This window comes from Ixodes scapularis, unplaced genomic scaffold (assembly GCF_016920785.2).
Source record: "Ixodes scapularis isolate PalLabHiFi unplaced genomic scaffold, ASM1692078v2 PGA_scaffold6__148_contigs__length_123643588, whole genome shotgun sequence".
Taxonomy (NCBI): Eukaryota; Metazoa; Arthropoda; class Arachnida; order Ixodida; family Ixodidae; genus Ixodes; species Ixodes scapularis.
In genome coordinates, this window is record NW_024609881.1 from 103,796,513 (window position 1) to 103,822,741 (window position 26,229).

Genomic DNA, 26,229 nt, shown 5'->3' on the forward strand with positions numbered 1-26,229 from the left:
TATTTGATGGACTGACGGGGTTTAAGGGGCTGAGAGGGTCTCATTGCATATCAGGGTTGAAGTGTGATTTTCAATAGGAAGCTAATCTCTCCCTGCTTCTTTGTGCGTATTTTTCGGGTTAAGAGGGCGCGGTACCTCTATTTATTCGTCCGTTTCAGCCACCAGATGGCGCGCGGCTCGAAACGTGGTTGAACGCGCAACTTCTAGATGGCGCCAGTATCGAGGTGTGAAAAGGCCCGCGTTTTCCGCTGCGTGAAATAGATCCCGAAATGTGCCGTGTTCTCCCGGCGGAGGAAGTTTCTCCCTCCCTCGCGCGCGCTTGGTGTGTACGCGCGGTGGCCGAGTCCGGCCTCTGCGCTGTGTGATGCAGTGGGTGGCGATCGTTTCTGTTCGGACGTAGGAATGAAAATGCCGGTCCCCTTTTTTACGACGCTCGTTTCTATAGCTTGTTTTTTTTTTTTTTTTTCTATCTCAAGTGACCTACAGTACCGCCTGTTCGAAATCGTCCTTTGCGGTGAGCGATTGAGAGTCTGGTTAGCATTATATTTGGGTCAGCACTACACTAGGGAGCCTACATACTCGCCGACTCCGTAGTCGGCGAGTATGTAGGCTCCCTACACTACACGTTCAATGGAGACCTCGGGCGGCGATATAAATATGCATTGCTCCCCAAAGTGTGTCCAAGGTGCGCAATGACAATTGGAAAGGGTATTGAAGGCGCGCGACCGTCAGTTGGTAAAATACGTGCGTTAGATTCACTTATTCAGTCTAATCATTTTTGCCAACGTCTTTTATCTGTTTCGACAAATGACATGGTCGAGTCTATTGATAACCTTAGCTAGATTGGACGTACGGAGTGTCCGGGCTTTAAATAAATTTGCTTCGTTTATGTTAATGATTAACTGTTTTCTCTTTTCCGTGCTCGGTGCTATGCAAAAATCGCCGAGATGTTATGGTAGCTCAGTGTGGCGGCGTTTTGCACGCTGACTCGCTATTGCATTTGCTGTGCACAATATGTGTTCAGATGGAATGTGTCAAATCGTATTTCCGATCGATAGGATCGATTTACTTTGCTACAGTGTTAATTATATTTTCCTGATTTAAACTGGTTCGTCCCTGATCTGAGCCTAAGTTCAAATTCGAAGGGCAGACAGACTTAGCGTCGTAACAGCCGTAATGCGCAGAAAGAAATTAGTACCATGAAAGAAAAACAAAAGGATACGAGGTGGCTCAGTGTTATAGAAGTAATGAGTGTGCAAAGGATGCCATCGTACGTGTTTTTTTTTTTTTTAGCTCTCCGCATCGCTGGGAAACGCTCAAGGTACCAGCAAAGACAGCGAGCTGGCGTGAAATTTCCATCGAGCGGAAAACGAGTGTCATTTTTATTTCATCATGCGCTTTCATTTTGATATGGCTCAAAATGGGCGCGAAATAGTAACAGGTAAGGCAACAAAATTTAGATGTTAGGTCTGGAGCACCGCCATACTCAGCCGTGTTGGGGGCGTCTCTCGCGAGTCAATACGGCAAAGGTATTGCGCGTCGAACTGTACGTGAGAGTTATCCATTTCAGCGAAACCTTGATTTCGCAAAACTATTGTGGCTCGAGTCGTGGCTTCCAGTACTTGGAAGCCACGAGCAAGAAATAAATGACAGTTGATTTTGAAGGACAATCGCGACGTGGAAACCCATAAAAGAGAGTCCCGATACGACGAGAGCTTCCCCTTCTCTTCAAGTGCGTGGGTTACGCTCTCAATCCTGCACCTGTGGTAACACTGCAGGCTCCTAAAATCGCTTTGAAAACGTTCCTGATCGCAACAACTTTTTTTTGTCAAGGCGCTATTTTATTTTTTATTTTTTTTATTTTTGTCTACCTTGATACCTTATCAGCGCAAAAACTACCATAAACTAAAAAAAAAAAAAAAAAAATAGCGGGCATACAACGACAACGCACCCACTGGGACCCGAGTCAAGGCAAGAACAACTAACTACTGAAAGGGGAAAAAAAAATCATTAACGAGAAAAGAGTCAAAGTACAGGCTAGCTGGTGGAAGTCAACCATTTCGTCGTTTACCCTGAGACTGGGTGTCTGTTTGTCTGTTTTTTCTGTTCTTCTGCTCTTCAAAAAACAAAAACCCAGTCTCAGGGTAAACGACGAAATGGTTAAAAAAATCATGTTCGCATACACAGACAGAACGCCTCCATCGAGAGAAATGAATCATGCGCTTGTTCTGCCAGTCTCGTTGTGCGTCTGTCAAAAGCCACAAAGGAGGAACACAATCAACGCCTACACCACTCCACTCCCCTCCCCCCCCCAACCCTAAAAAGAAGAAAAGAAAGGTTTCTTGGGCGCGCGCGCGGTCGCCCAAGCGATGACCTTGGAAGGGTATGCGATTGTAGCATATTTGTCCCCCGGTTGTGCCCCTGTCTCAAATGCCACGGTCCGTTTCTCCCAAGTGCCCGTCTTATCTTCCCGAGTATCAACTCCGCAGTGATTCTGAATCATTCCGATGCTTTCCAACGTTGCAAAACTGTTAGACGAATATTTGCCCAGAAGTATACACTGTTCGCAGAACAATCTACGGCGCTAAAATTCAAAAGCGCCGTGTTGGATTCGGGAACTCGTGTAGGTTTAGCTCATTGTTGGAACATTCTTATTCGCTCGATGAACTCCACAAAACGTGTAAATATTAGAATGAACTTTCCAGAGAACGATTGTTGTTGTCGGGGTTCCAGGCGACCGGATAGGTCGCAATTATTGACTGATTAAAAATTTTATTTACTAATCACAATCGTATCATCAAGGGCACGCCATTTCCTCATCACTTCTTCTACGAAAAGAGTTGCTGTATTCGTAGCACACACAGACGGAAACGGTTGAGACTGTTCCCAAATAATATCTTCTTTTGGCAGGTACTGCGCAGCGATTACACACAATGCCTCTAACATAAACATGCTGCTCCACATGTCTATTCACAAGATGCAATACATCGCTCTCCCAACTTTGTTGAAATGGGCATGAAAGCGCGTAACCGTCACTTTTTTGAAGTTCTACTTAGAGGTGAAGTGTTTACCATAAAAAGTCGTTAATTATTTATTTTTTTCCGTTCCACTACAAAGCTCGATTCACTTAAATTTTTGTTTTTATGTCGTCTCTACAGCACTTTTACGTCGGTACTTTCGTGTTAGAAGACATCACATAATGTGCGAAAAAAAACAACAAAAAAAAAAAACGGTAGGATCGATGCTGCATAGCCTTTTTTTTTTGTGGACATCAAGAAAAAAAAAAAAGATAGTAGTTGTCTTCACTTCGCACTACATGTTTTAGCACGGAAGTTCCTATTTGGTTATGATGTCTTTATTTTCTTAAAAATTGTGTACAGTAATTTAAATTACCGAATTACAAAAACGTCGAAATTGTATAATTGCTTTTCGTTGGGACGCCATGACGACAGCGACACTCGTGTTCCCTCGTGGTTTTCGCCAGCATTTCTACGATGAATTGCCAGGTTCGCGAGACGCAGCAGCGTGACACTCCGTCTTCTGTGACGTCATTTGTTGCACTTGGGGACCACTTTTGATGTATGGCCAGCATAAGACGCTAAAAACACCAGTCGGAGACGATCTGCAGGCGCCATAGTACTGCTCCTAAAAGTAGCTGTCACGTGCTTTGCTCCGCGACTGTGATTCCCTCACAGCAGCTCTGACTGAGGGTTGCCAAATTACGGTGAAACGGAGTATAGACAAAACAGACCGGAAACGAGCTGCCAGCATACGATAGTCAAACTCCAACAAAAAAGATTAGTTTCTTCCCAAGCTGGACGACATTTACCGGGCATCTTTAGAGCTGCGAAGCTCAAAATCACGCGTACTCATAAGATTTTTTTTTTCTCGCGTGTTTGTGATTTTTATGATGTCCTGCAAGCAAGAAAAAAATATATATGGTGAAGTCACTCCGAGAGGGTACCGATAACTCCGAGCCACAAACATGAAGGATTCGCTAACATCCGTCAGGAGTGTGAACGGTAAATCGTCACGCAAACATATTCTCACAAGCTGCAAATATTTATTTGGCTTAGCAAGTAGAATACTAGTATACTAACGACATGTGATTATTGTACACAAGATACCATTTCTCGGTTCTTCAAAACCATTTCCCTAGTCTGAACGGTCGCGCTACGGGCCGCGGCTAGCCGTGCCCTCGATAGACTACGGAGCTGCGTTGTGTCGTCTGCTACTGTACCACCAACAGGAGAGCGATAGCTCTGTGTGCTCCACAGATGCGTGTTGCGGTATAACTCTGTACGCCTGTCCTAGAGGAAGACAAAAAGATAGGCTCTGTGACCCCCTCCTAAGCTAACAAAAACAAACAGAAGTATAGTCGTTTGGACTGAAAGGTTTACAAAATAGTGACCAGACATTGGAAAAGCATATGTCACAGAACTTGGTTTATGAAATGGCATCATTGTTTCGAGCAAGAAATCACCTGCTCACCACTGGGACGATGAAATCGTCACTATTTATTGCGTCAGGCATATTTGCGCTCATGAAGAAAAATCTGAACACATCCTTCTCCCAAAGTCCGATGTCGAATAATAAACACTTTTTTAGACATCTATGCACAAATAACTCATTTTTTTCTACACTTGTATATACACGTTAATTAAACGAAGTCAAACCGCATTTTTGATTAGATCTTGATGTCTACACCAACTACATTCATATTTTTAGGGCTTTATTGAACGATAACTTCCACTATAGTTAATGGAACACGATGGCTCGATCTCAACAAAAACCTCAACGTGCGAAGCTTCCACAGACGGTCGCTTGCGAGTATTCTCAATGTGAGACTTCAGAAGCTTTCGCTTGCCATAGGGAGCTTGCTTTCGACTACAGCACTGCACAAACCCGGAAAGCGCGGAGCGCGCTGCTGTGGGGAGAGGTTGACTTACAAGATGACGTGTTACGTGGTCACGTAAGATGGCGTCATTTTGTGCAGCGTGATCACGTAAGATGACGTCATTTCGTGTAACGAGATCATGTAAGATGACGTGTTTGTGTCACGTGATCACGTAAGATGACGTCAGTTCGCATGAACTGACGTCATCTTACGACAACGTCAACAACATTAGTGCCGTCCGGAACCATTGACCTTAGAAACGCGCCTCTTCGCTTGAAGAGCTGATATGCGTTGATTGTTATTTGTTTCTTTTGCCTACTACAGACCATTCAAAAACTCGCCTTCTGGGTGCCACCAACTTCGTCTACTGGGCTGTGAAGCGCGTTCGAGCGTGCGCAATACCTCTCTAGGCCGAAAGATTGTACACTGAGTATGCGTTCACAGCTCAATGTCTTAGGCATTTTTCGTCAGGATAGATGCTCCCACGAGAAGAGCGTAATGGATATGTGAATAGAATTGGAAATTTGAAATGTTCTTGTCCAATCGCATTTCTCTTTGGTTATTGACGCTTTTTAGCGTCATCACAAGACGTTCAACCCATAATACACTGGTGATTAAAAAATAAGCACCGAAAAACATGCACCGATTTTCGCTCAAAAACAAACACCGGAAAAAACATACCGTAATCATTACCCATGTCACCTTTTTGGGTGATATGTGAATTTCCAGAAGAACAGCGAGTTATCACCCTCCCCTAGGAATACCCTGACTACAGAGCAGGCGACCCGTTTTTCCCCGCGTTAGATTGCGGTGACCACGAACCGTACGGAGGTCACAGGACGTCCGTGAAAAATAAAAAGGAGGAAAACAACGATCTACTTTGTGCACGCTTCATCCCCGATTTCCACGACCCCAAGGCCGAAGGACGTTTGTGTGAAGGATAACGATAAAATAAAACTTTGCGTCAAAAAAAAAGCCCGTTTTTAAAAGAAAAAAAAAAAGTAGAAACAAGCACAACGCGTTGACGGACCGCGAGGTTGTGGAACACCTCGCGGTCCGCTTGCCACAGGACGGTTGTCTTCGACCCATAGCTCCAAGGTGAATTTGCCACTTGCGAAAACACGGAGACCTACCCAGCGAGAACCAGGAAAGCAAGACACGCACACTGACGCCTCGGCGTGCAGAATGAAACAGGATACGGGCGCGGAATACGGCCGCGGAAGAACACCTCGCACAGTGCCGATCCGGCCGATCTCCGAACGGACGATTTCGCATTTCGTGGACAGCGAGCGCCACCGCACGGGAGAGAGAGGTACCTTAAAAACGACGAAAACAAGCACCGACACCTTGGTTCTTTATATTTGCTGTAGTTATGGAACAAATCGACTTACATGAATAATTTGAATATTATTCGATTCCGTAATAAATTTAGAAGACATTAAGCGCAATACTTCTTATGCTTGAATTTAGATAATTTTGTAAATTCGCTCCGAACGCAAGAGTGCCGAATTAGCCGATTTTGACCATTTTCATGATTTTTTAAAGAATATAATTAAATTTATGATGAAACATTTGTTGCGCTTAGTGTCTCAATAATGACTCAATGTCTTTAAAGCCGAAATTTTCAAGAAGATCCGCGCAGCCGTTATTATGTCAGAATTTGTTTACATTGGTGAAAAACCTCATGTATTCTCTATGGGGCTCTGAGGTGCGCCCCCTCTTAAAAATAAGCTGATTCCGTTTTGCTTAATTTTTTTTTTTATTTTCAACGTTTGTTTTGAGGCTGTCAGGAAATGGAAATACCTCGCCGGTGTAGCCAATTCACATAGGACACTCTCGACACTCAGCCCAAAACGGTGGAGGGTACGGTATGTTAGGGCGCGACCTACTTTCAAGATGGCGACGGCGCGACCAACCCGATACTTCACAGATATTGGCTAGATCGAAAATGTATCGGCACTGCCTTTCTGATTTGATGTCAATATCGGCACAATTCTGTGTGCTGCCTGGGCTGTATATTTCCACGTCTTCGTTAATCTTTTGCGAGCGCAGATATTTTTTAAAATTAAAAGATTAACTGATAAAATTGACGCACGCGCGACACGCAACTTTCGGCTCGTGTCGGACGGAAAGTTTGATTAGAGTTTCCGAATATAGTCTCTAGCACTTTCTAATCATACGACACTTCGTGTGGGAATTGATCACACTCGAGGTTTGTACCGTCGCACATCAGCAAAAAGTTTGATCGAAGCGATTAGCGTGAACGGCCATAAAATCATGAGTGTATTCGACTGCGTCACCATTACGCCCCTTTCACACCGTATGAATGAAAGGAGTAAAATTCGCCCATACACCCTTTTTACACGGTTTCAGACACCATAACTACAAGTCGGGCGTACAAAAGCGTTCAGAGGTGTAAATTATCAACACACCCTTCTTACACCCTCGAATATTCACAAATCGTGGTAAAATGGTGTAAGAAGGTTGTGTTTTCGAACTTACACCCTTCTTAGACAATTTTTACGCGATTATCTGTGCTATCATGTTAAGTGTGGCACCCCTGCACGCCGATATTTCGCGGAAACTCTAGAACAGTTCGACCTAATTTTAACGATTTTTGGCACAACTAGCGTGAACGAAGAGACTCAAATCTTTTCAACATGACGGATGAACCAGAAGCTTGGAGAGGCACTGCAATTCCCACCCCGAGGTTGTTCAAATAAGCAGCTGTGGTTTTGTTTTGGGGGAAAAGTGAACCTACGAATGACTCCCCGACACCACTGCGCATGCTGTATAGTCCATAAACATGGAAAAGGTTCGGCATCTTATCGTTTGTTTGGACACCTCAGATTAGTGGGGCATTGAGTCCGCCATCGCTGGACAGAGACTGTAGTCGGTGTATTTCAAGGAATGCAAAGGACTGAAAAAATATTGTTTTAAGGTCACTACTTATAGTTTGTCGTTGTTGTTGTAGGCTTGCTTCGGGTATTCAAGAGACTACTGGTGGTAGCCATCGTGTACGAACTAAAACTAACATAAGGTGCTCCTCTTCAAGAGCTCTGAAATCAGCCGTAGACACAACCAAACATCCACTTCGAGAACCATATGCCAATGCCTGGGTGTGAGTAGGATAAAATATGGACTTGCGAGTTCGATAGGGTTATTTGCATGAGCAGTCGTGTTGCATTGTAAGTGTGGTGGCCGGGGTAGTTCTGAAATAGATAAGTTAAGCGGAACGCAAGGTGTCTAAACCGCTGTCCTGTCAGCCACGACATCCAGACTCAGTTTTTGGAAGTTGGTAAACTGCCGAGACGTCGAAGAATTTCTGGCAGGCGATCCTTTCTCGTAAAGACGAAACTACAGCGGCCTTTTTGAATCGCCTTGCACCGCTCGCTCGAGCTTATCCTGCTCCATCTGCCTGGTTTAAAGGCTTTGAGTCTTCCTCGTTCACGCTAGTCGGTAGGAAATCATAACAATTTTGCTGAATCCTTCCAAAGCTCGTTCGGATACGAATTGATCGCCTTAAACCGATTCATTAAATCTCAATTGTCTCAGAAGTCCCGAAAGACTCACGCGCGCATGTGCAGTGACGTCGGCCACTCAATCGGGGACGAACCGGTCGCGTTAATACGACTCACTAAAACTCTCTATTATGTGTTTTCCGGTGTCATCCTCTACACTGACACGCTGTTAACAAACGAGTCAGCGTTTGCCCAGACCAGATGTGGCCACTACGCGTCCGCCGAAAGCAGGTTTACGTGATGTGAATTGATGTGATGTGATTTACGCAATGTGACGTGATGTGTTGTGATTTACGTGATGCGACGTGATGTGTTGTCAATATGGCGCATGCGCTCTATTGGATACAACGCCACCGCAGCTTCGTGATGTCAGGGTCGGGTGTTACACTATAATGTGTCTGAAAAAGCGACCAGAAAAACAACAACAGACTGACACGTATACAGGCCTTATAGTATGAAGCCCACCATTTCAAATCCTGAGTCACATTTGACTTGAAACGTCTTCCCGAATACAAAGGCACCGAAATGTTTGGGCTAGTGTTTCGCCCGCTAGAGCAGGTTTTCGGCGGTTTGTGGGAAGCATACCCCAGTCGTAACCAGATCCTTTGTATTCCTGGCCCGGAGAATGACCACACTTCCCATCTAAAAACGTCCGGTCTCCTTGGTAGACTCCAATGGCGCCCTAAATGTATACCACTTATAGCTCCTCCGTAACGTCATGGCCTCACATGACCTTACGTCACGTGACAATTAGAAAAGCACGTGGTCGCGTGACATTATGTTGTCATGTCACGTCACTGTATCACGTGACGTCACGCGGCCATCAGGAAAGGACGTGGCCACTTGAGATCTACGTGACTTCACAGGCTTGCTTGACATCACTTCGTCATGTGACATCACGGTATCATGTGACGGCGCGATGTTACTTGACGTACTAATGTCATGGGACGCCAGGGTGTCACGGGAAATTATGTCGCTTTTTCGCCATGGTGCACGGGACGACCGTCACGCGTATGATGGCCGTCACCTGCCCCAATGAATTCATTGAGGCTACATCCCAGTTGCGGGCACAAAATCGTTAAAAGCCCGTTTTATAAACGCCATGTATTTCCAACGTAGTCGGTGCAGTCGTCGTCACCCAACCCTCTCTAAAGCTGCGGTGTTTTCACCTTCGAGAATAATTTTCACATTGGCGCGTCCATTTGTCTCTATCAGGTTTACAACATTACGTCCAATTACCGGCGGAGCCGCATGGGTTGCCGTTAAACGTAACCATCATGCCTGAGCACCTGAAGAACCTGGGATACACCACACACATGATCGGAAAGGTAAGGGCGTTCCAACGCCACCCCTTGCTCTTCTCCTAATCATTCCTTATTTGCTTTCAGTGGAATTTGGGTTACTACAAAGAAAGCTACACGCCGACCCGAAGAGGTTTCGATTCGTTCTATGGCTTCCTCAACGGTGGAGAAGACTACTATGACCACACGATACTCTTTGTAAGCACGTGCTTCAGAACGATGGCGTAGTTGGTTATGATACTATGCGCGCTATACAGGGCCAGATGAAAAAATAGAGAGGCCCTGGGTTATTTAGCGTCTTGCACCCACCCTCCTGCTACGCAGCCTGAAATATTTTGGTATTCCACGAAATTACCAATATCGATTGCGGGGCTGGTCGATTGAACATCTAGACTGTGAATTAACAAGCGCAAATGACCAAGAGAAGGTGGGGACTTCTTCTTTTTCACTTCCACCTTGTGTTTCTCTACATGCGCTATTAAATTGATAGTTGTAAGTAAGCGCTCTGTCCTGTCCCCTTTTTCTCCTCTTAGTCATTTGCGCTTCCTGATTCACAGCCTCGATATTCTAAGAAAAGTGAGAAAATTACCTCGAAAATTAGGACGTTCAAGCAACATCGCCACCAAGTACTGGAGTTCGACAGTTTTCAGGTGCATATACATTTTCATCTCTCTTGCAATCAGAAAGGTCGTGTGAGGAGAATGAAATCAGGCAACTCGGAATTAAAAAAAAAAAGAACTGTATGGCCAATTGCAGGAAAACTAGTATCACGCGACTACAGGTCACATGACGTCAATTTGCCTGCTAAATTTATTGGGGAAACTGAATTGGTACGTAGGTCACGTGACGTTACTTTTCCCGCTAAATTTAGACGAGAAACTGAATCGCCGTATAGGTGCCATGAGGTCAGTTTCCCCGCTTAAATTAGGGGGTAAACTAAATTGATGCGTAAGTCAAGGACGTTAAATTTGCCGCTAAATTGTGTGGAAAAATTAACGCCACGTGACGCCAATTCAACTTCCCCGCTAAATTTAGCGAAGAAACAAAATTGGTGTGTAGGTTTGTGACACCCCATAAGGCAACAATGCGCGCGTTGAATTATCCCAGACCTATACAACAATTCAACATCCCCGCCAAATTTAGCGAAGAGGCTGAATTAGTGTGCAGGTTTGTGTGGCCCCATAGGGCAACAATGTGCACGTTACATTATGTGACGTCACAGCCCCACAGGCCACGGCTTAACCACATGCGGCCTCACGATATCCGATGCTACTAGTCAAAGACAATTTCACGTTAAAATCTCGCTCGCCCCCCGCCACCCCCCCCCCCTCCCCGGGAGGGGGAGGGGCGAGGGAGAGAGAGAAACAATGTTTCCTTTTGTCAAAGTTTCCTTGTGTCCTTCACGCAGGCCTTGAGCATGCTCACATAGACCTTAAGCGTCAGGGGTTTTAATTAGCAGCCTTCTCATTAGCATTTTGAAGATAGCTGAGGTGGTTTTCCGTTCAAATGGCATAATCTTCAATTGGTAATGTCCGCTCCCCGATGAGAACGCCGTCTTCTCCTTGGATGACACCTCCAACGAATTTGCCAATATCCTTTCGATAAGTCTAACTTTTAAAATAACCTTTTTCGCTCCACGTTAGCAAGGGTGACGTCGATCCTTGGGATTGGCTTTGCGTTCAAGTCCAACAGGTCATTCAATCTTCGGTAATCAACACAAAACCTGTTAGACTCGTCTTTGTTTTTAACGATTACGACCGATGCGTTGTAGGGTGGTGTGCACCGCTCGATGATCTCCACTTGAAAGATTTCAGCAATCGTCTTTTCTACAACATCTTGGACCGCAAAAAGCAACGCGTACTGCCTCACACGGACTGGTTCTTCGGTAGTCAGCTTCAGGTCAGGCGTAACCAAGTTTGTCCGATAGGGCCGATGTGAAAATACCAGGCTGGTACTACTCAATCAACCTCCACACTTCGGCCTTCTTCTCGTCATCTAGGTCGTCGCTGACGATGACCTCTTGCAGAGACTCTTCTGTAGTGTCTCTTTCGGGAAGAGTCTTCTCGCTGAAGGCTTGTATCGCTGTACTGCAGCTGAGCCGATGCATCTCGTACTCTTGTCTTCCTTCATATTGTTTTGCATATTCATATGGAATACCTTCTTTCTACCTCCAACGTCATGCTCGTAGCCGACTTCACTCTTCCTGTTTGAGACTTCAAAGGACCCCTGCCCTTCCATTGCATAATCAGCTTATTGTGATCGCTTGGAAGCAGAATGAGAACCAAGTCTCCAGATGTCAGTCCACAATTTACGCTTTTTTTGGTCTTAGTTTTTCTTGTACTTGCCCTGGGCTTCTTCCAACCAGTGGTGAGCCCCCAACTCGCATGTTCTTTCTAGTTTATTTCTTAGCTCTAACACGTAGGTGTGGGTTGTCCTGAGGTCCTCTTTACGTGATTCGTCGGACCAGGTTTTCTTGAGGATAGCCAAAGGTCCACGTACTTTTCGCCCATAGCGCAACTCATAGGGTGAGAACTTCAGGCTTGCTTGCGGGACCTCTCTTCTAGGCGAACAGCAGTGCCTGTAGGTACCTATCCCAGCCCTTAGGCTTCTCCCGACACATTCGTTTCATCATCTGTTTGATGGTCCCGTAAAATATCTTCACTAATCCATTTGCCATCGGGTGGTAAGTGGTTGTTAATAGACGCTTCACAGAAAGACGTCTGCTCACCTCCTTCATGAAATCAGAGGTGAAGCAGCAACCTCGATCGCTCACTACCTCAGATGGAATTCCGCATCTGGCAAATATATATGCTAGCGCTTCTGCCACTTGCTCCGTCCCAACTTCCACCAATGTCCACCATTGTCAAATTATATCGGTTGCTCGAACTTGCCATTGGTTTAATTGGCCCGATGTTTTTGACCGCCACCCTCTTAAATGGTTTCTCGATTGTAGTTATTCTTCCAAGAGGTGCTTTGCCAACTCTGCCTTTTGGTACTGTACGTTGGCAGATGTCGGACGAGCGAGCATACATCTTGATGTCATTTGGAATTCCTGGCCAGAAGAACTCTTCTTTAACCAATGACAGCGTGTTCTTCACACTTTGGTATCCAGAAATAATGCCATTGTGTGCCACTGCCAGTACGGTTGACCTGTATCTCTTTGGGAGCAGAGACTGCTCGATGTTTCTTCCTGTTGCAAATGTGCTGCTTCGAAAAAAGCATGTCTTACCTAATTGTCATTTCGTAGTATCGTGTATGACATTTTGCTTCTTCGCGACCTTCCCAACGCTGTCGAAGCACTTCTTCGGGGATGCGTCATTCGTTGCTCCCTTGAAAGCTCCTCGCCTGTGGTCTCAAGAATCGGAACCTATCGCACGTTTAGTGGCGGTTGTTCTTTGTTCTTATCCTTGTTCCTCTTCACTTCCCCTAGTCCGGCAAGACTTGCAAAAGGTTTAATTGTGCCAAGACCTTGATTTCTCGAGTACTTTCTCGATGACTCAGTGATGTCCAAATTGACGACCTCTTGTTTAATGACCTGGTGACAAATGTCCCAGTTCGTCGACGGTGGCATGTCAATTGTTTTGTAGACCGCATTCCCGGGCTGAGTCTTGGTTGTTAGCTTCTCTCACCTGCGGAATGTTGCCCAGCACCAGGTTATACAGTGATTTTTCAATGCTCTTCGCAAGAATATTTCATGTGAAAAATGGCGTAAGAAGTATCTCTACCTCTGTTAAATATTTTACGAACTGGTTTAACAAATATATAGGGCTCGAGTTTTCAGTGTGGCTTCCGACGGAAGCTAAGCTCTCTCTCACGATTACGGTGTTGCAACCAGTGTACCACAGAACTGTAACCTTATCTTTCCTAGTATGACCTTCGGCTATGGGCATGTTTTCCACCAAGAACTTTGGTTGCCCGTCCTACGGTCGCATTTACAACTGGAATTCATTCCTCGAAGTAATGTATGTTTCGTCTAGTTTCCTTTGCTTTTCACCCGATGCTGTCCACAGGCAAGAAACTTGGGGTTTATCGCTAGGCCTCATGTTGCATCTTTCAGATTTAGACGGAAAAATCTTGAAGCGTAAAGCAGATAACTCGGCGGTTGTTCGCATAGTCACCGAAGCTGTTCTTTACCATATTGTCCAGACTCTTCTAATTTTGACCGCTAGCCTTGACAATAGCTTTTACTCACAAAATAACCAAATATGAATAGTTCACTGCAATATTGGAAGCATATCAACAAAAAACTTCTATATTCTCTGTTCGTTCTTGGCTGAACACCATCGTTCCTATAATGTTATAGCTGTATCTGAAACTTGGCTAATACCTGCGAATATTACACCTCTAATTACACATTATTATCGCGACCCCGAGTTGCAAGAGCATGAGGAGGCGGCGTTGGTTTGTACATTCGGGGCTCAATTACCTACGAAGACTGCTCCCAGTTAACTTCGGCAATCAATGTGTAGTAAAGTACTACCGAATCGCCGGTGTGGCGATATGTTCTACTAAGAACTGAAGAGCCGGGACAATAAACGTTTTTACTTCATGATGGCGGATCCCGAACAACGCCGCTCGCGCACTCGGCTCCCGAAGAGTGTGCGTTGTCGTCGTCGTCTGGTTTCAGTTCCCATCATATCTTCCCCCTTAAAAAGAAGACTGGAAGGGCTGAACCTGTTTCCTATCTCGAGTCGAGCGCCGTGGAAGTGGCACAGGAGTTGAGAGGGGCTGGTTCTGGTTTGTTGAGGAACTTTTATATGGACTTGGGTTTGCGGGGCTTGAATCAGTGGGATTGTGGCTTGGCAATGGGTCCAGCCCTCCTTCAGCTAGAGCTCCGTCGCAGGGAACCTTGCCCTCTGATGTTGTAGGTGTGAGTGGCGCCTCTGGGTTAGTCCATTCGGTAAACCCAAGTGGGTCTTCTGTGCGCCGCTGGCGAACTTGGTCAAGATGGCGACGCACCAGGTCCGAATTGGCTTGTATCGTCACCATGCGTGAGCCTTCCGCGCTCTTGACGATTCCCGGCAGCCACTTTGGGCACTTACTGAAGTTTGGGAAGAACATCTTTCTGCCCGGTTTAAAAAATGGCGGAGTGGGCTGACTCCCGCCCTGTGCAGTCAGCTCTGACCTCTTGTCCGGAAAGCACGTGCCCAAACGTGACCGGATCTGGTGTCCCAAAAGTACACTCTCAGAAAAAAAGGTGTGTTATTATACCCCTTGTCCCATATAATACACCCCAAAACTTCATTTCGATGTACAGCGCCCCATAATCGAACAGGCGGCCCCAAAGTTTACGAGGGGCTTGATAGCCGTGTGGTACAACTTATTAAGATAGCTGATGTACGTACTATTCACTACAAAAAAGATTATCGGAGTTTTCTTGGCCGTACTGAAAAAGCTCCGTGTTTTCTTTCTTTGGTCTTTGATACGTACTTTAGCAATTTATTAAGTTAGATCGCACCGTTATCAAGCCCTTGGTAAAATTTGGTGCCGTCTGTTCGACTATAAGGCGCTGTACGTCGAAATGAAGTTTTGGGGTGTATTATACGGGACAAAACGGTGTAAGGTGATACCCTTTTTTTAGAGAGTGGGATGGAAACTTGCCCGAAGCCACATGCGTGCGCCGATAATTGAGAAGCAGTCGGCACAACTTGACGTCCGGTGTGAACCCGGTTGTCTTCTTCAAGGCATCCTTAACCGTACGTACGGCTCGTTCGGCGAGGCCGTTCGATTGTGGATGATAGGGGGCCGTGCGGTAGTGCTCCACGTGGTTCCTCTTCGGGAACTGAGAGAACTCTTCACTTGTAAATGTTGTACCATTATCCGTGACGACAGTCCGTGGGATTCCAAAACGGCTGAACAGCTCCCGAAGTTGTCGGATTGTGGAATCTGACGTTGCATGATTGGTAGCTGTAGCTTCAATCCACTTCGAGTATATGTCGATGACAATCAGGATCATCTTTCCGTCGACGGGCCAGGCATAATCCAAGTGTAACCTCAACCAGGGTTCACCGGCCACCGGCCAGTCGACAGGTTTCTGTGCTGCTGGCATAAAGCCGCTTGAATACATGTCTCACATCTCTGGGTGAGGTCTACGATAGCCGAGTCCAATGAGGTCCACCAGAACTTTGAGCGAGTAACCGCCTTCATGGCCGACGCACCTTGGTGGGTCTCGTGGAGGAGCTTGAGGACAGCTTCGCGAGCCTTTTTTGGAACGACGACTCGGTTTCCCCAGTACAGCAAGCTGTGATGCACCGATAGCTCGTCTTTCCTGCTCCAGAAAGGTCGAAGCCCCTCTTGCTCTATCAATAGCTTCCGCGTCCATCTGCGCTGGTTATAACTGATGACGCTACGCAACGTCTTGTCTTCCGCGGTCATCTGTGCCATCTGTTTCGCTGACACCAAGCCGTTGCCCAGCTCCTCCAAGGAAGCAATTATTTCAGGAAGATCCTTCTCTTGTAGTTCCTGCGGATCCGCTAGAAGGGGAAGTCTACTCATGGCATCGGCATTGGCGTTACTTGTCCCTGGCCGGTACTTGATGCGATAGCTGAATCCACCCACCGTTGAATTCTAGCCGCAGCCATCGTCGGCACGGCCTTGTCATGATGAAAGAGACCTACCAAGGGCTTGTGATCCGTAACCAGAGTGTACTCCCTACCCAATAAGTAGTCCTTAAACTTTGTGACAGCGAACACCAATGCCAAGGCTTCTCGTTCCAGTTGGGAGTAGTTCTCCTCAGCACTCGCCAGTGTCCGAGAACGAAAACCAACACTCTTCGGGAGCTGAGTGCGCGAGCGGCGTTGTTCGGTTTCAGTTCCCATCACAATGTAAATTCTGATTAAAGGTTTGGAGAACTAGATGATGTCCTTGTTGTATTGGTTATCGGCCACAACAGGCTGATCGCACTGGGTTTGTAAGTAATCTTGAAACTGTCTTGACAATCGTAACTAAGAATTTCATAAGGGTCGTTATCACGGGAGATATTATTATTGACACCCTAGGTAGGAAATACAAAAATCTGCAACATTCATCCCGGTTCCAAAACCACATGCATGCTCCAATACCTGTTACAAATTCAACTTCACCTTGCCTAGATTTTAAAATATGCCACTTCGAACCTGCGCGTAGCTTCAATGGTGTGTATAATTCAACCCTTGCCGACCACTTTCCTGTGTCATTTTTATTGGTAACAGAAGAAAGGAACGAACAATGATACAAAGACAAGTAGGCGAAAGTCACAAACAAACCGCTGTTTTCTCCCTTTAACAATATGCACCTACTAGCACAACTTTAAATTCTATTGCATCTTATATGCTGTTGACAAGAACGTCCCTGGTAATAAGCCAAATTTAGACTCTTTGAGACGGTTCGACTTTGAACTATTCTCACGTCTGCTTTGAAAAGTAAATTTCACAGAGTTTGATAACTTGGATGTTAGCGAGCATTGGCGTCATTTCAGTCAGATCATTAAAACATTATTACAGAGTGCAAGGAAAATATCTTACTGTACCATGCCGATTTGTCCTTGGATGACACCTACTATATTGAGTGCAATAAAGAAACAAAATTATTTGCAAACCGAAACCACGGAAACTTTGGCTACAGAAACACTATTGTTGGTTGTCCATGAATTGCGACAGCATTCGTCAGGAGGGTTACGACGCAGGTCACTGTGAATACGGCAGGGCACATTTTGAGTAAATACTTTAATAAAGGGGCGATGCAACGATTTTTATCCTTTGCGCAAATACCGTATAGAACTAACCCCTGACGTTAATCAACTATAAAACACACGTTCGTTTTACACCATACAAAATAGAAGTCGAAAAAAAAATTATAAGAAAAACGAGTAGCGTTTACACCTCAACTTGCAGCCAGAACAAGCGGCCATGTGATATGGCGCCGATTATTTACCGCCGTTATTGATCAGCCACGAGCTGTGGTCGGCAAAGCTCAGGACCCGCGCTGAGTTTCAACCACTGTTATGGTTCGGCTGCTGTCGACACTACAGCGATTGTACACGAGCCACTAGCCGAATGCCTATCGAGCTATCGATTACCACGAGCCCAAATCGAGTGCTCAAGGATTGTTCGGGTCCAATCTATGAGCCGCCTTTAAATATCGTCACTGTGGGATAGTGCGACCACCCTTGCTATACGTAATCAAGTTTTGTGAAGGAGAGATAGAAAGAAAACGCTCGCTTTTGTCCTTTAATTTAAACTGCAATGGACTTTTTTCGAGTAACGAGCGCCTTCTGGGGAGCTGTCGGCGAACTACAACAGAAGAGCTGCCTAACATGCCTCCGCCCGTCAAAACACATTGACATCGTGCCGTTGTATCGGTTTTCAGTGCTTTTAGAGCGCAGCTCTTAGGCGCCCGTTTCCGGCTTGAGCGGCGTCGGCGTCGCCGTCGCCGTCGCCGTCGGCGTAACCGCGCGGTGCATTATGGGTAAATTTCCCCGCTAAATCTAGCGGAAAAATTTCCCCGCTAAATTTAGCGGAAAAATATCCCCGCTAAATCTAGCGGAAAAATTTCACCGCTAAATCTAGCAGAAAAATTTCCCCACTAAATCTAGCGGAAACATTTTCCCGCTAAATCTAGCAGAAAAATTTCCCTGCTAAATCTAGCGGAAAAATTTCCCCGCCAAATCTAGCGGAAAAATTTCCCCACTAAATCTAGCGGAAAAATTTCCCCGCTAAATCAAGCGGAAAAATTTTCCCGCTAAATCTAGCGGAAAAACGTCCCCACTCAATCTAGTGGAAAAATTTCTCCGCTAAATCTAGCGGAATAATTTCCCCTCTAAATCTAGCGGGAAACTTTCCCCGCTAAATCTAGCGGAATAATTTCCCCGCTAAACCTAGCGGAATAATTTCCCCGCTAACTCTAGCGGAAAAATTTCCTCGTTAAATCTAGCGGAATAATTTGCCTGCTAAATCTAGCGGAAAAAATTCCCCGCTAAATTTAGCGGAAAATTTTCCCCGCTAAATCTAGCGGAAACATTTCCCCGCTAAATCTAGCGGAAAAATTTCCCCGCTAAATCTAGCGGAAAATTTTCCCCGCTAAATCTAGCGGAAAAATTTCTCTTGAGGTCAGGTGACCCCCCGAGGTCACGTGACCCCCGTGGTCACGTGACACCCTCAGGTCACGTGACCCCCACGTGACCTTGGCGAGGGGGTCATGTGACCCCTCCAAGGTCACGTGACCACCCTCCCCCCGATAACACGTGAACCTCAGTATCCTTCCCTCCTCCTCCTTAAGAGCTGCGCTCTAATTCGGCGTTACAGGGAGTTGTAAACGGCTATCATTTTTTAACCCCACAGTACTGATACTAAAAAAGAAAGCGTCAAAATAGACTAAACACGCGCAAAGATAGATGCTGACAATGTTGCTGTCGCCATTTTCGCAGGGCACGGCCCGGTGTCCTGCGAAAATGGCGACAGCGGGAGTGTACGCATGCGCAGAAGCTTTTTGGAAAAAGGTCCATTAAAGAGTTTTTCGGTAAGTGGCGTTGCGTGCGAGTATACTTGGGTCCCACTAGTGCCAGTAAGCTGGTGTCTCGTGTAAATGTGTAAGGTATTAAGTGGCAGGGCCCCTCTAACGTGTTAGCATTAGTGCCCACGTGACAGGGAAAAGTTGACGGCGTCCTTCTGTGGACAGAACAGTCGAAAGGGAAGTGCACTGCGTAGAGAGGAAAGAGTGAAAGAAAAAGGCGAGAGGGAGCTGACATCACGGGGAGGAAGCCAATGAGCGCGCGGATGCTGGGGCGGGTCTGAAGTTGCAGGTGTGCAGAGCGTGTATGCCTTGGTTTGTGCTACAAAATGGAGTGTGAAGTACGTACTAGTGCTAATTGAAATACACGGCAAAAAATATTTATTTGTGGATTCTTTGGGAATGCATTACATGACCCGGGGGAACCGCCACACACGTCCCTCTTTGGAACACGCTGGCACTAAACCCCGTAACGAAGTAAAAAAAAATGTGTAGAAGAACATAAACGAATCAAAAGAGAAAGCCAAAACAGAAAAACTGAAGGCGTTAGCGTTTCCCAAAGAGGGACGCATGAGGCGTTTCTCAAGGGTCATGCTGACGCAGCCCCTAAAGATCCACCAATGAATCTTCCTTTAATTTTTATTAATGGTTTACGACGCAGTCATTGTCACCAGCGCGACTACAGCACCCTACTTCGAAATTGAGTGATTGCTTCGTCTCTATGAATACGTTTAATCTTATGTCAGCAGTTTCCCCACCACCATTGCAGCTTCGTGTCTGTGTCTGGTCCTGTCTCTGTGTACTTGTTTGTTGTTCAAGCTGTTTCACCACCATCACTGACCATGTACCGACTAGCTCAAATCAAACCGATAATTGCTTCGTAGCTCGGTCGCAAATGTGATTCTATCAGTACCGCCGCTCCGTGCATGCGCGGCGCCAGTTTATGTGCTTCCTAGGATGACGTGGAGGACGTCTAGGACGCCCTCTAGGACGACCTCAAGAACGACGTTTATGCCGACGTCGAGTGCGATCTCAAAGACGACGTCTTGGACGACCTCCAGAATGACCTCAAGGACGACTTCCAGAGCGACGTCGAGGACGACGTAAAGGACTTCAGGTCCTTCAAAGAGGGTGCGAATGGGAAGAAGTGCGCACTGCAGCTCCGCATACGCGCGGCGCCTGCGTAAGCGTGGCGCCTGTGTAAGCGCGGCGCCTGCGTAAGCGCGGCGCCTGCGTTAGCGCGGCGCCTGCGTAAGCGCGGCGCCTGCGTAAGCGCGGCGCATGCGTAAGCGCGGCGCCTGCGTAAGCGCGGCGCCTGCGTAAGCGCGGCGCCTGCGTAAGCGCGGCACATGTGTAAGCGCGGCGCCTGCGTAAGCGCGGTGCCTGCGTAAGCGCGGCGCCTGCGTTAGCGCGGCGCCTGCGTAAGCGCGGCGCCTGCGTAAGCGCGGCACATGTGTAAGCGCGGCGCCTGCGTAAGCGCGGCGCCTGCGTAAGCGCGGCGCCTGCGTAAGCGCGGCGCCTGCGTAAGCGCGGCGGCTGCGTAAGCGCGGCGCCTGCGTTAGCGCGGCGCCTGCGTTAGCGCGGCGCCTGCGTAAGCGCGGCGCCTGCGTAAGCGCGGCGCCTGCGTAAGCGCGGCGCCTGCGTAAGCGCGGCACCTGCGTAAGCGCGGCACCTGCGTAAGCACGGCGCCTGCGTAAGCGCGGCGCCTGCGTAAGCGCGGCGCCTGCGTAAGCGCGGCGCCTGCGTAAGCGCGGCGCCTGCGTAAGCGCGGCGCCTGCGTAAGCGCGGCACATGTGTAAGCGCGGCGCCTGCGTAAGCGCGGCGCCTGCGTTAGCGCGGCGCCTGCGTAAACGCGGCGCCTGCGTAAGCGCGGCGCCTGCGTAAGCGCGGCGCCTGCGTAAGCGCGGCGCCTGCGTAAGCGCGGCGCCTGCGTTAGGGCGGCGCCTGCGTAAGCGCGGCGCATGCGTAAGCGCGGCGCCTGCGTAAGCGCGGCGCCTGCGTAAGCGCGGCACATGTGTAAGCGCGGCGCCTGCGTAAGCGCGGCGCCTGCGTAAGCGCGGCGCCTGCGTTAGCGCGGCGCCTGCGTAAGCGCGGCACATGTGTAAGCGCGGCGCCTGCGTAAGCGCGGCGCCTGCGTAAGCGCGGCGCCTGCGTAAGCGCGGCACATGTGTAAGCACGGCGCCTGCGTAAGCGCGGCGCCTGCGTAAGCGCGGCGCCTGCGTAAGCGCGGCGCCTGCGTAAGCGCGGCACATGTGTAAGCGCGGCGCCTGCGTAAGCGCGGCGCCTGCGTAAGCGCGGCGCCTGCGTTAGCGCGGCGCCTGCGTAAGCGCGGCGCCTGCGTAAGCGCGGCGCATGCGTAAGCGCGGCGCCTGCGTAAGCGCGGCGCCTGCGTAAGGGCGGCACATGTGTAAGCGCGGCGCCTGCGTAAGCGCGGCGCCTGCGTTAGCGCGGCGCCTGCGTAAGCGCGGCGCCTGCGTAAGCGCGGCGCCTGCGTAAGCGCGGCGCCTGCGTTAGCGCGGCGCCTGCGTAAGCGCGGCGCCTGCGTAAGCGCGACGCCTGCGTAAGCGCGGCGCCTGCGTAAGCGCGGCGCCTGCGTAAGCGCGGCGCATGCGAGGTCAGACTCCGTAACGCGAAAACCGGGTGAAGTAACTAAAGGAGGCTATCGCAATTATATACGGAAGGAATAGTAATCCACTCAGTTTCGAAAACATATGGATAAAGCCGTAGCGTTAATGCGTCTGAAGAAAAACGGAACTACTAATCTAATGAATAACTGCGCCGATAACCTTAAAATACTCTGTGGAATATAATAAACTATATTATCGAGCCGGCTGTAAATAACAAGGTACTCCTGGTGTTGGGTGACTTAACAAATACACCCCACGTAGGTGATCTGTTTAACGATTATTTTTGCACAGTCGGTACCAAATTGCTTTCCACCATGTCACTAACAGATGATCTCGTTCTTTCCTCAAGGAACAATTTTACTTTTGAGTATATAAATAAAACGAGTCATGAAATTCTATCCACCGCTAAGCTACTTGACTCTAGGAAAGTTGTTAGCATTGACCGTATTTCTGCGTTGCTTATTCAACAAAATGGCGAAATGCTGGTCTCCACAATGGCTTCGCTATTTGATATAGCATTCAGTCGGCAACATGCCCGAACGCCTTAAAGGTGGCTATAGTCGGTTACAAGTCAAGAAGGTAGGAGAAGCTCCTCCCACAAGTGTGATGCGCCCGTTTCAAATCTCTCCGCAGTCGAAAGAAGAGTTCACTGGAAACGCTCCTGGTTCCGCTTCAATGGATTCCCACTTGTCTCCGATCCCACTTTTTAAGAAAGCGACCTTTGTATTCATCGGAGAGGGAACCGAGCCCCTGAAGCAGCCTTTGTATCCATCGGGGGGGAAGCTAATCCCCGAAAGTCGTATTTGTTTCCGTCGGTGGGGGAGAACTCTAATCTCCCTCTCGTGGCTTCCACAATGCTAAGTCAAAGTCGAAAGATAAAGCAAATATGTACAGAAAGGCAAGACCCTCCTCGTGCGTTGTCCGCGACGTCACGGAAACGGTGGGACGCTATTGGATGCAAAGGTGGCGGAGGAATATCCGATTCCCTTTGGGGGGCATTTGCCGCTACCTTCTTAACCTGTAACTGACTATAGAGTAGTCCCTATTTACGAAAGTGGCGACCATAATAATCTCTGGATTATAGGTTGATTTTCGTACTTAGTTGTACTAAAACGCTATATGAAAAAAAAAATTGCAAATCCCGTTAGGCACTTTTAATAAAATCAATATTATGTCAGCTAGCCAACACGTCTTCCAGAAAGTGAGATCTATACGGTATCTGCAAATTTCTCTGTGTATTAAATTATCAATAAGGCTCTTAAAAATAATGATATAGGAATCGTCGTATTCTTAGTAAAAAAAAAGTCTTCGACAGCGTAGACCGCGACATTTTAAGCAGAGCTCGAGCGATATGTATTTTCAGGTTTATCACTAGAGTTTCTTAAAAGTTTCATAGCCGACCGCCAACAAACCTATGTTATACAAAATTATGCCTCTCAACAACGACCAATCTTTATGGAGATTCCTCAGGATTCGGTACTGGGGTCCACTTTATTATCACTTTACGTAAATGACATATGAAATTGCTTAAACAAAGCTTATTCCATCATGTACGCCGATGGCACAGTCCTAGTATTTACATTTAAATCCCAAGCAAGCGCGGAGAACATCCTAAACAGAAAACTAAGCTCTATCAGTAAATAGTTTGTATCTAATAGACTCTTCTTAAATCTACTAAACATAAATATATTCTTTATATCTCTCCACAAAAAAAATAGATGATCGTTCTTGCCGTTCACGTATTTGTAGTGATGAGCTTCAATTGGTCAATACAATCTCGTATCTGGGTGTAGAATTAGATTTTAAATTTAATTGGAAACCTCAATTACACTCTTCGTGTTAATAAAAACACTTTAATATTCATGCTTCGTCTAAGCGAAAACCCGGAGATACTTTAAAAAGGAAACATTAAGAACTATCTATTTTACTATTTTTAATCGCACCTTTTACTGTGTCGAGTCATTGCGTTTTTCTTAAAACTTATATTGAACCCGTCATAAAGTTACGAAAGAGGGCCCTCAGGAGAATGAATTCCGTGCCCCCTCGTACCCCACCCGAACCTTTGTTTACCTGTTATAGTATAATGCCTTCCGAAATCTACGAAAATATCGGTTCTCACTATTAGTTAACAATAATTTGCAACGAGGCTCCCTTTTCTTCGACTATATTTTCTACTTCCCATATTGACCCTTGCTACATGTTAATCACATCATTCAAACCAGTCCCGTGACCCGTATTCAACACTTCTACAATACCCTCAGGGGGGGAGCAGATATTGATGTTTTTAACCCAGATTTCGTAGCTTTTAAGACTTTTGTAACTAACCTGTGAACATTTTGTTGTGCATCATTACCAAGGCGTCAAGCTGTTCATGAGTATGGAAAATAAACAAATGACTGAAATGAATGAATGAATGAATGCATGGTGAAGTTTCAATACCAATATCCCGCAATGACTATGGCCAAGGGCGCTGAAAGCACACAAGTGTTAAAATATAGAACGAGATTCCTGTCTCAATTTTTGATTATCACAGTAAAGTTACCGTCCATAAGATATTTTTTTTATTACGTCGGCAAACTCAAAGTGAGGAAAAGTATTCGATAAGTAGTTGCATGTTTGAAAAGTGGATATATGCTTGTATAGGCGTCGAAATAAAATGGAGTCTAGCGTGTTAGGGTTGTGTGACGTCTATTTTTGTGAAGGTGCACAGGGGGTGCTTTCAGATTATATTAACGGTTGGAGATCATTATGCTCGTGGACTGTGTTCGTAAATAACATAGTGAGGATATAGTATATCAACCTTTATAAACAAAACCTGTTTTCTTTTTGTAGCTTTTGTGCATGTACTGAATTGTCTATTCGTATTGCATTTATTTAAAAGAATATACGACTAGTGATTGGCTATGTACCCTGATTAGTGTACATATCTCCATGTATTATGTGCAGTAAAATGAATAAATTAATGCGACCTTGCGTATTCTAGTGGCGGATCATACGTCAACGACAGACGTATGAAAATGATTATATTCGCCGTATACTTCTTCTATTCGTTTCTGTTTCGATGTTGGCAAGAACCTGCCACCGCCTACGAGACTCTTACCTACCTGAGTAAAACTCTACAAAATTCACCACATGAAGCGGCTTGTGGGCCGAGTGTGCGCCAACTTATTTATTAGACACAAGTTTGAAAGAAACGCTGACTCAACGTGTTCACTGCCGATACTTGGTCCACCTGCTTGATGTTATGACTTTTCTGGCGCGTGCTGAAGGCGAACATTTTAAGGACTCACATGACACCCTCAAATGTACGACGTACAAAAGCATATATGTGTATCTTCACGCTGACATTGAACAAACAAAAATAGTGGTCTAACGTCCCAGGCTGCCAAAGGTTATCCGCATCGGTGACATCGGGGCATGTTTTCAATTCCTTCTTTCATCAGCCACCAAAGAACAACATATATCATGCACTCTGATGATGGCAGATATCCAGGTTGCCAGACTTAATTTCGGAACACGTCTATTATTGAGTGTGTTTGTCTTGAATGTATCGTTAGCGTATGCTTTCCTATTAATCGTGTATATCTCAATTCCTCACCAGGCCAACGCAAGCGGTCTGGACTTTTGGGATGGCACGACCCCAGTGAGAAATCAGTCGCACCATTATTCGACTGATCTATTCACCAAAAAAGCCTTGGCTCTTATCAATGATCACGATCAAGCAAAGGTACTCATACTTAAATATACTATAACGCAAAAAATACCGCTTTTCAATACTATCGAGTAAATTAAATTTTATCTATGAAGGATACGTATCGAACTACCGTGTGCTTATGAAGAAAAAAAAGCCTGATCGGGGGGGGGGGGGGGGGGGGGGGGGGGGGGGGGGGCAGCGTAAAAAAACTTACGCATCGCAGAAAGCTCAAACTCCGGGAGACTGTTACTCTGGCGGTGATGATATAAAAAGCGAATGTTCAAGAACTTGACGTTAATTGGATTAAAAAATAAAAGGGACAGAAAAATGTTTTTACGAGCCGACGTCTAGATAACCCTAATATTATCAAAGCCAGAAATGGTCGTTGTGGACAGACACGGAATTTATATGAAGAAAACAAACTCTCGACAGCAAACAAAAGAAGATTCTTTCGTTCCTTGCTAAAAGTGTTTTCTTTTTCCACTGAAATAAATGCTACACGCGACCACAAGCCATTTGTTTAGACAATATGAGGCTTCGGTTGGACGTCCGGGAAATCTCGTCTTTTGTATTTTTTGATCCAGATAACATGTTCTTTAACTCTGGAATTTTAGCGCCACCGCTGGTGTGACACTCTCACTGAGTTTCAGCATTCTGCAATGCGTAATTTATTTACGCAAACCAAAAAACATGTTTTTTTTTT

At 46.6% G+C, this 26,229-nt stretch overlaps 1 protein-coding gene across 1 annotated transcript in view; it reads left to right on the forward strand.

Annotated features, from left to right (window-relative positions):
• The window catches only part of LOC8043729 (arylsulfatase B-like), a 45,426-nt gene that overhangs the window by 10,239 nt on the left and 8,958 nt on the right, over positions 1 to 26,229 (forward strand). The window contains exons 3-5 of the mRNA XM_029983177.3: positions 9,634 to 9,746; positions 9,807 to 9,917; positions 25,434 to 25,559. Coding sequence (XP_029839037.3) covers positions 9,634 to 9,746; positions 9,807 to 9,917; positions 25,434 to 25,559 — 350 coding nt within the window. The remainder of the gene's footprint in view (positions 1 to 9,633; positions 9,747 to 9,806; positions 9,918 to 25,433; positions 25,560 to 26,229) is intronic.